The sequence below is a fragment of the Chrysochloris asiatica genome, unplaced genomic scaffold, assembly GCF_000296735.1.
Source record: "Chrysochloris asiatica unplaced genomic scaffold, ChrAsi1.0 scaffold00107, whole genome shotgun sequence".
Lineage (NCBI taxonomy): Eukaryota > Metazoa > Chordata > Mammalia > Afrosoricida > Chrysochloridae > Chrysochloris > Chrysochloris asiatica.
Window position 1 is genome coordinate 5,803,730 of NW_006408625.1, and position 10,700 is coordinate 5,814,429.

General features: G+C 40.0%; 1 protein-coding gene across 1 annotated transcript in view; it reads right to left on the minus strand.

Moving 5' to 3' along the window:
• Positions 1-10,700, minus strand: part of HSD17B3 (hydroxysteroid (17-beta) dehydrogenase 3) — a 63,663-nt gene that overhangs the window by 48,531 nt on the left and 4,432 nt on the right. Inside the window, exon 2 of the mRNA XM_006867641.1 lies at positions 2,071-2,117. Within this exon, the coding sequence (XP_006867703.1) occupies positions 2,071-2,117 (47 nt within the window). The remainder of the gene's footprint in view (positions 1-2,070; positions 2,118-10,700) is intronic.

Below are 10,700 nucleotides of genomic sequence, written 5' to 3' on the forward strand. Positions count from 1 at the left end.
TGTGCAGTGTCACTATGAGTCGGAACCAACTCCACAGCACATAACAACAACAATAACAAGATGGCTAAGACTTAAAAAATAATAATAATACAGAAAACAACAAATGATAGCAAAGATGTGAGGAAATTGAAACCCTTACCTATTGCTTGTGAGAATGCAAAATAGTATACCTGGAAAATAGTGTGGTGGTTCCTCAAAACACAGCCATGTGCCCCAGCAATTCCATTTTTAGGCATATACCTTCAAAGTCTTGAAAGCAGAGACTCAAAAAGAGACTGTATACCAATATTCATCGCAGCACTATTCACAATACCCAAAAGGTGGAAACAAATGTCCATCAACAGATGGCTGAATAAACAAAATATGGTACGCATATTATAGATTACTATTCAGCCAGTTTTTGTTGTTAACTGCTGTCGAGTCAAGTCTGACTTATAGTGGTCCTGTATAGGATTTCCGAAGAGCAGCTGGTAGGATTGAACCACCAACATTGTGGTTAGCAGTACAGTGCTTATCCTACTAGGACTCAGCCAGTAAGAGAAACCAAATCTTGATCTATGCATGGATGTATGTATGGATGGAGCTTGAAGACATTATGCTGAACAAAATAACCCAGTCACTAAAATCCAAGCATTGTATGATTTTATTTATGCAAAAACATAACAAAAGCAGATGTATAGAGACCAAAGTTCATTAGGAATTACCAAGCATGGGAAAGAAGGAGGTTAACAGTGATGGAAAACTCATATTGTCTTAAGGGTAGCTGAATATTATTATTACTGTACACCTATAAGAAGTTGAATTAGCAAAAGGTGGGTGACAAACATCTCAAAAGCCAGCTGCCATCTTGTCGATTCATATACAGGGTTTCAGAGACTGTAAATCCTTACAGGACCATATAGCCTCATTTTTCTCCTTCATAGCCGCTGGTAGGTTTGAACTGCTGACCTTGTGGTTAGCAATCCAGGGCTTACCCTACAGTGCCACCAGGACTCCTTGTGATATATTTACAAAATAATAATAATAACAATAAGGGAATTGAAGAAGGTTGCTTTTGTATACACAGACACCTCATGGGATTTGATTCCTAGGTTTATAGTCATGGTTTCATTTAGACATCCCCGTTGATTGGTATGTTTATTACAGTAACATGTTTAATGCTTCTGTTCTATCTCCTAGTTCAGTGCATAATGCCTGGGGTCTTAAAAACTATTTATCTGGAGCAACAGAGGAAGAAGAATCAAGAATAGGGGGAGAATATATCATGGCTAGCTAACTTTCAGCCCAACAATTATTGTTGTGAAGTGCTGTGAAGTTGGTCCCGACTCATAGCAGCCCGATATAGGGTTTTGGAGGTTTGTAAATCTTTGCAGGAGAAGAAAGTCTCATCTTTCTCTTGTGGAGTGGCTGATGGGCTTGAACCACTGGTTCGCAGTCCAGTGCTTAGCCTATAAAGCCACAGTCAAATACCAGATAGGTCTATAAAGTAGCACTAGGGAAGTACACACTCCTTAGGACGACCAACCATTCGAGATCAAAGGGCAGCACTTGCCCAAAGACAAAGTTCAGAAGGCAGGAAGGGTTAGGAAAGAAGGAGGAATGGAAACAGAAAGCACAGAGCAGAAGTGGGATGAGTGATGTTGCATTGTGGGGATTGCAAATGATGCAAAACAAAATGTGTGTGAATTGTTGAATGCAAGATTGATTTGTTTTGCAAACCTTCATAACAAAATCAAAGGATTTCTTTGGGCAAATATTGCATTAGGCAAATCTGCTGCTAGGGATCTCTTTGAAGTGTAAAAAGATGTCACTTTACACAAAGGTGCACCTGACCCACATTTTCAATGTCCTCATATGCATTGAAAGCTGAACAATATATTAAAAAGTTAGTGTAGTAGGGGTGAGATTATGATATAAATTTTTCTTTTTTTTTAATTGAAAAAAATTTTTTTTCTTACAATGAATGTATATTACTTTTCTAATCAGAATCCTCACTGGGGAAATAGATGTTTTGATTTCTATGATGTGTCCAGTACAAGGAAAGTGCAAGTCTCTGAGAAAACAATTTACCTCAAATGAATAAGCTTTTCCAATTCCATCTCCGGCTCCAGTGATCACTGAAAAAAGCAGAAGTAACAGAATTAATCTCTAAACCTATCTTTGCCACTTCTACATTTTCTTAGAGTATGAGTCGCTGGGACTTTTAGCATCCCAAAGCAGCATCCCTCTGCTCTCCTGCCTCATTCACTGAGTGATGAAGTTACCAGGACTTGACTTGCTCCCACTAAACATGGAGTGAATGGTGAGGCTGTGACGCTCCTGAAGTGGTGCAGACAATTTGTGCTGAATTACTGGCCGAAAGGCTGATCTCATCCAGGTCTGGCCAGTTGCTTCTGTAAAGACCACAGTAAGGAAACCCTATGGGACAATTCTACTGCACAACACACAGAATCAGAATCTCAGATTATATTGGGCAACAATGGGTTTGGGTCTTTTTGGTCTTTGTTTTGTTGTTGCTGTTAAATGCCGTCAAGTCAGTTTCAACTCATAGAGACCCTATATAGGGTTTCCTAGGAACAGTTGGTGAGCTTGAATCGCCGACCTTGCTATCCAAACCAATTTAGCTGTCCAGCACATTAACCCGCAGTACCACAGTTGGACTGTTGTTTTGTTCAATGCTATTTTCAAGAAGCGGCTGGTAAGCTTGAACTATCACCACTGCGGTTCAAACTGACCTTGCTGTCCAGTGCATTAACCCGCAGTGCCACACCAGGAGTTCTGGTAGCATAATGGTTACGAATTGGGCTGCGAACCTTAAGGACAGCAGTTCGAAACTACCAGCCGCTCTGTGGGAGAAAGATGAGGCATTCTGCTCCCATAAAGATTTATAGCTTCAGAAACCCTGTACAGGGTCACTATGGGTTGGAACCGATTCGATGGCACTTAACAACAACAACAACAACCACAGCTGAAGCAGTAGAAAAGATACTCCAAAATGAAACCAAGTTTTCCAGACAAGAAACACCTTATTCAGACTCTGTTAAGAATTTAGACATTTGCAAGTCTTAACTCTCAAGGGCAAGTACTGTACCCTATTATATCTCTCCCTGCCCAACCAACTGAGATTGTTTCTATTTTCCCGTTTCTCCTAAAAGCAAAGTTCCCCATCTCTCCTTGTCACTGCCACTCCCACACATCAGCAGCAATGTGGCCTATGGAAGATAGGAGAACTTAGCAGAGAGGAAAATGCAAAAAGGAGGTCAGTAAAATGAAGGAACCTAGAGAATTTTTACTCAATATCTATTAATATGTAACAAAGCAGTCTTCTAGTCCTTCGACATTCAATATTACACATGTGTTTAATGACTGAACTCTAGAATAAGCATCATTCATGTGAATTTTGCAACAAATTCACTGTTGTTGTTACAAATTGCCATTGAGCTGATTGTGACTCAATGGCGACTTTGTGTGTGCAGAGCAGAACCAGGTTCTATTGGGTTTTCAATAAGCTGTGATCTATAGAAAAATACAGAGAGCAAGGCCTTCCTTATGAGACCTCTCTGGGTGAGTCTGAACCACCAAACTTTCAGCTAGTTTTTTCAGTCAAGTGTTTAACCATTTGCTCCACTCAGGGACTTTCAAACTTAATTATAATTATCTATATACTTAGCTGCAATCTGCCTTTGCACCACCTTAAATTAAAGGGTATGCTTTTCACAAGTGTGAACAAAAGATAGTTACTTGAGAGAGTGTGTAGGCAAAATTGTACGTGTATCAAGCCCATGCCTGGCAGAAGAGCTCTGGTTTTAATGATTTCATCAATGCATTACATTTGGCAAATCTGCTGCAAAAGACCTCTTTAAAGTATTCAAGAACAAAAATGTCACTTTAAGAACCAAGGTGCACCTGACCCAAGCTATGGTATTTTCAATCACCTCATATGCATGTGAAAGTTGGACAATGAATAAGGAAGACCTTGGAAGAATTGATACATTTGAATTGCATTGGCGAGAAATATTGAAAGTACCATGGAATGCCAACAGAACAAGTAAATCTGGCTTGAAAGAAGTACAGCGAGAGTGCTCCTTAGAAGGAAGGATGCTAAGACTTCACACGTACTTTAGACTTGTTGTCAGGAAGGATCAGTCCCTGGAGAAAGTGGAGGGTCACCAAAAAAGAGGAAGACCCCAACAAGATGGATCGGGACAGTTACTGCAACAATGGTTCAAACATAACAGTTATGAGAGTAGCACAGGGTGGGGTAGTGTTTCATTGTTGCGCATAGGGTCGCTATGAGTCATAACTGACTTGATGCTAAGAACAATCAAAATTTTATCTGTTCCTGATGACTGAATACTATTCTCTGGTTTATCTTCCAGCTTACCTTCCCCTCCATTATGAGCAATCTTCAAAATCACCCTGTATAGGATCAATGCTAGTTATGGAATGAATGTGTCCCCCGCAAAAATATGTGTTGTAAATCCTAACTCCTGTGGTTAGAATTCTGGTGTGAATACACACTGGAGTGCCAACTGCAAGGTCAGCAGTTCAAACCCACCAGTCGCTCCTTGAAAACCCTATACAGGGTTACTATGAGTCAGCACTAAGTACAGCAGATCTGTGGTTATCTTTCTGCTTGGGATTGGGGTTTGGTTCATGAGACAGGATTAGTGTAGGATGTGTTTTAAGTCCATCTATATTGAGATATAAAAGATCCCTGGTGGTGCCACGGGCTAAGCATTGGGCTGCTAATTGGTAGTTCAAACCTACCAGTCACCCCATGGGGAAAAAATAAGACAGTCTGCTTCATATAGTCTCAGAAGCCCTATGGAGCAGTTCTACTCTGCCCTATAGGGTCATAAGGAAGACCTGAGAAGACTCCATGCATTTGAATTGTATTGGCTATGAATATTGAAAGCACTTTGGAATGCCCACAGCTATGGAGTGAATTATGTTCCCCCACCCCAAAAAATATGCTTAGAAAAGTGGAGGGTCAGTATGAGTCAGAATCAATTCAACAGCAGTGGGTTTGATTTTGTGTATTTAGAGGCTGGACCATTTTCAGATGCTAGATTGCCTTGAAGAAATTATTGGTAGAATTATGACCATCAAAGACAATTCTGGTGAGGGCCCAGAAAAAAGTAACGAGAGCCATAGAGAAAGTCTCTGTCATTTATAGAATAGAAAATGTTACTAAGCATGTGGAATGTTCAATGTGCTTATGCTGCGGTTTTAAAAAAGAAAATGAATATGTAATTAGACAATCGAGGACAGGCAATGCTTTTTGTTTATGCAGTGGCAAAGGACTTACCTGAATGATGCTAAAATGTTTGGTGGCACTTGTAAGTGATGAATTTGGCTATTTCCCTAAGGAGATTTCTAAGCAAAATCATAAAGGGATCATGCGGTTTCTCCTTGATGCTTGTAGTAAAGTTGGAGAAGAGATGAATTTTAAAAATGAACTGTGTAGTTATGGTTTCAGTTAATTGACCTAATAACACATTTTGGGCTGTTCAATATCTATTTTTAAGGAGCATAGTGGATTATGAACTGGACTGCTAACTTCAAGGTCAGTAGTTTGAATCTACCAGTTACTCCACAGAAGAAACATAAGACTTTCTGCTCCCATAAAGATTTATAGCTCGGAAACCCTATACCGGATCACTATGAATCAGAACCAAGTTGGTGGCACATAACCAGCACCAGCACCACCACCACCTCTATTTTAACTCCTAGCTAGATACATGGTGCCTGGGGTCTCCTAAACTTCCATCCAAGACACAATTGGTCTCCACTTGTCTGAATGAATCAGGATTGACAGGAATCAGGATTAAGAGGATAAGAGTGCTATCTTCCAGGAGTCCTGGCGCTGTAAGATAAACACTGGACCACAAGGTCAGCAGTTCTAACTCATCAGCTGCTCCTCGGAAACCCTATACAGAGTTACTGAGTCGGAACCAACTCCTCCATGAAAAAACTGCCTTCTTTGCCATGAGACCAGAAGAATTGGATGATACCTGATTACCATTACTGAACATTTCATCCATAGAAGAATTCTGAGGGGGGAAATATAGAACAGAATTTCACATTCTGATGAACTTCATATTTCCTGGAGTCGTGAAGGTTGGATGAATCCCTGAAGATAATGATTAAAACTCAAAAAATATATATATCCCCTGAAGTCTTCTTAAAATTAAACAACAATTTATTTAACTAGTAAAAAATGCCTATCTTGAACATTATGCTCTTTAAAGAACCATGTGGTGGTGGTGGTGGTCATGTGCTGTGGAGTCAGTTCTGACTCATAGTGAGGCTGTGCAGGGTTTCTGGGGTTGTAAATCTTTATGGGAGCAGAAAGCCTCATCTTTCTCCCGCAGAATGGCTGGTAGTTTCAAACTGCTGACCTTGAGGTTAGCAGCCCAATTCATAACCACTACACTACCAGAGCTCCTTAAAAGGCCCTGTGTTGTTGTTGTGTTGTTGTTAGGTGCCGTGGAATTGGTTCCAACTCATAGCGACCCTGCATAGGATTTCAGAGGCTGTAAATCTTTATGGGAGCAGAAAGCCTCATCTTTCTCCCTCAGAACAGCTGGTAGTTTCGAACTGCTGACCATGAGATTAGCAACCCAATTCATAACCACTATGCTACCAGAGCTCCTTAAAGAATCCTGTACATGGGACTAAATGTATATCACCAACTCAAACGATTAGATAAGAACCTTAGTGGAGATGGTGGTTGTGTGCCATCAAGGTGGTTCCAATTCATAGTGACCCTGTATAAAGTTTCTGAGGCTGTAAACCTTTATGGGATCAGAAAACCTCATCTTTCTCCCTTGGAGCAGCTGGTGTATTAAAACTGCATACTTCTCAGTTGGCAGCCCAATGTGTAACACTATAGCACCAGACCTCCTAGATAGGAACCTTAGAGGTAGTGAATTGATGTTAATGGAGGAGTGCCAACTCAGAAAAGGAGGATAAGAATGGTTACACAATGCAAACAATAATCAGTGTCAATAATGGCAATAATCAGTGTCAATAATGGAAAGTGTTGAATTGGTTGTTTTGTGCATATTCTCAAGAACAACAAAATAAATACAATTATATTTTTATAATGAACTGTGCAAAAATGAAAGCAAAACATAAAGATTTGGACATTTTGTTTGTGCAAGTAAAGAACATGTGTCTTAGAATTTCACCAACCACAAGGCTACATAATCTTTTGTTAAAGAGATTAGACCTGTGACTAACTAACTGTCACAACAGAAAACCCATCAGCTTAGATTGAAGGGGACAGAGAAAGGATAAAAGAAAAGAGTACTGTCTGCTTTTTGGAATTCTGCAGGCAGAAAACAACAAAAGGAGCTATATTTGTTGTTCTCCTAGAAAAGAAAAGGACCATCCCGGGAGCAGCTCAGATAGCCGCAGAACTACTAGATGGAGCACAGAAGCAGGGTTGCCAAAGCTTCAAAAGGTGAAGCCATGGCCTCCTAGGTTTCAAAGAGCCAGCTCTCTGTTGTTGTTGTCAGGTGCCATCGAGGCGGAACTACCAACTTATTTATTGAGTGTGGGTGTGCCAAAAGGATGAGGCTGTTGTCCAAAATGGAGGTAGCAAAACTGCCATGCCCAATGGCTGAGGATGTTGGGTCACCACTCAAATGGACTAGGAGAATGGGACCACCCAAAGCCAACAAAGCAAAGTTGCCCTCCCAGCAGGCCTAGAAGCAAGGCTGAAGCCTAAGGGTCAAAGGGCCTCCACACAGAATGCAGAGGATGTGAACACCACATAGAATCTGAAGGTCGGGGCCATTGTCCAGATGGTCTCATAGAATAATTTTCAAGCCTTGAGAGCTAGTGTAGTTTGTTCTGCTGGGTTTTGGACTTTTGAACTTATCCCTTCTTTCTCTCCAATTTCTCCCATCTGTAGTGAAAATGTCTACCAGGTACCTAATCCACTTTTGTACTTTGGAAACAGATAGTTTATATTCTAGATTTCATAGGTTCACAGATGAAGAGGAATTTTGGTCCAGGATGGAACATGCCCAAAGTCTTACCATATTGGATTTACATATGCAGAAGATGAGATTTTGGACTTGGAGTTGACTTAAAACCTTTGAGATGATGTGGTAGGGTGAATGCATTTTGAATGTGATAAAGATATTAATTTTGGAGAGCCAATGAGCAGAACGTTATAGATGGAATTGTGTCCTAAAAAAAAACTTGTTGTAAATCCTAACTCTCCTCAGAAACCTGATACAGGGTCGGAGTGGGTCAGAACTGACTCAACGGCACATAACAACAACATATCTATATTATAATCCCATTTGGAAATGAGTTTTCTTTGTTTTGTCAATGAGACAGTATTAGTGTAGGGTGTGTCTTAAAGTCAATCTCTTTTGAAATATAAAATAGATTAAACAAATATGTATTATACCTCAGCATAAAGAAGATATAAATCTTCACAACTGGATCAATAAGCAACATTATGATAAACGCAGAAGATATTTAAAGTTGTCAAAGGTTTACTTTTACTTGAATCTGCAATAAATGCCATAGAAGCAGCAGTCAAGAAATCAAACTGGCCCAAACCATGACATTTTCAATTGCCACATATGAATGCAAAAATTGGACAATGAGTAAAAAAGACCAAAGAATTGATGCCTTTGAATTATGGTGTTGGCAAGGAACATGAAAAGTGCCAGAAGAACAAAGGAACTTGTCTTAGAAGAAGTACAGCCAGAATGCTTCTAAGAAGCAAGGATGGTGAGACTTCACATGTACTTTGGACATGTTATCAAGAGGGACCAGTCCCTGGAGAAGGTCATCATGCTTGATAAAGAAGACAGTCTGTGAAAAAGAGAAAGATCCTCAACAAGATGGATTGACACACAATGGCTGCAACAATGGGTTCAAACATAACAACAAATTTGAGAATGGTGAGGACTGAGCAGTGTTTTGTTCTGTTGTATAGAGGGTCAATAAGAGTTGGAACCCACTTGACCTTACTTGGTACCTAACAAAAACAGCAAACAATCAAGCAGCATAGCAGAGATGGGGGAAGACAGGCACCATGCAACATAAAGATCACCGAGGAACCTGGAAACAAAAGTTGAAGAGACAAGGACCTTCCTCCAAAGTCAACAGAGGTAGAGCTTTCCCCTGCAAGTGATATTCTTATTTTGGACTTCTAACCTCCTAATTGTGAGGCTAAACTGTTTTTAAAGCCATCCACTTGTAATATTTCTGCTATAGCAGCACTAGATATCTAAAACAGTACTATTGTTGTTGTCAGGTGCCATCGAGTCAGAACCAACTCATAGTGACCCCATGCACAGCAGAACGAAACATTGTCCAATCCTGGGCCAACCTCACTAACACTGCCACACTTGACGCCATCAATGATGCCACCTGGCTGATCTATCTCGTTGGGGGTCTTCCTCTCTTTCTCCATCTTACCCAGCATGACATCCTTCTCTAGCAACTGTTCCCTCCTGACAATATGTTCAAAGTATGAGAGACAAAGTTTAGCCATCTTGGCCTCCAAGGAGCACTCTGGCTGCACCTCTTCCAAAACAGATCTATTGGTTCTTTTGGCAGTCCATGACACTTTTAATATTCTTCTCCAACACCACAATTCAAAGGCATCAATTCTACGATCTTCCTTATTCACTGTGCAACTTTCACATCCATATGAGGTTATGGCAAGATAACAACTGTGATAGTTAAGGTTTTGTGTCAACTTGACCAGGTCAGGAAATTGAGATGTGATTAGACCCATGGTGAAATCTAATACAGACATAGTTAACTCTGTGATGATTGGCTGTGAGCAGCCAATTAATTGAAAGGATATTTCCTTGGAGGTGTGACCTGCTCCCAATATAATGGGCATGCAGGAAAAGCTTGTCCTCTTTTCCTCTTTTCTCATAAGGACTTGTGACTCTACAATTGTGAACCATTTCTTTGTTAAAGACATATATATATACATACTTAAATATATATGGTTCATTGGTTTTGCTTCTCTAGAGAACCCAGCCTAAGACAAGAACATCAACAATTATAGCTGATATCTGTTAAGTGCTTACTTTCTACTGTACACTCAATATTTTAGATGCATATTTTCAAATCTTTTAGAAGCAAATTTTGAAGTATTTTAGAAGCATCATCTCATTTCATGTTTAAAACAAGCCTCATTTTACAGTTAAAGAAGTAAAGGGAGAAAGAGTCCTTAACTTGATCAAGTCACAGTGCTAAAAACAATGACCACTGGATGTGAACACAGGCTGGTTCACTTCCAGGTCCCAAGTCTGTAAAGAGATATCAATGGAATAGTTAAGAAATTAGTAACAGAGCTTAAATGACTTTGTCTGGGAATCTTAAAATTTGTCTTTACTGGATTTTCTTCTTGGTCCTTTCTTGAAATATATCATCTTGCCAGTATCTGTCTGCATCCAAACACATCTTATTCTTGTTAATAGTAATTCTATTCAATTGTTGTTGTTGTTAAGTGCCATCGAGTCGGTACTGACTCATAGTGACCCTATGCACAACAGAATGAAACACTGCCCAATCCTGGGCCAACCTCAAAATTGTTACCATGCTTGAATCCATCGATGCTGCCACTTTACAAATCCATCTTGCTCTGACACCCTTTTTTCTCTGACCTTCCACCTTACCAAACATGATATCCTTCTCCAGTGACTGGT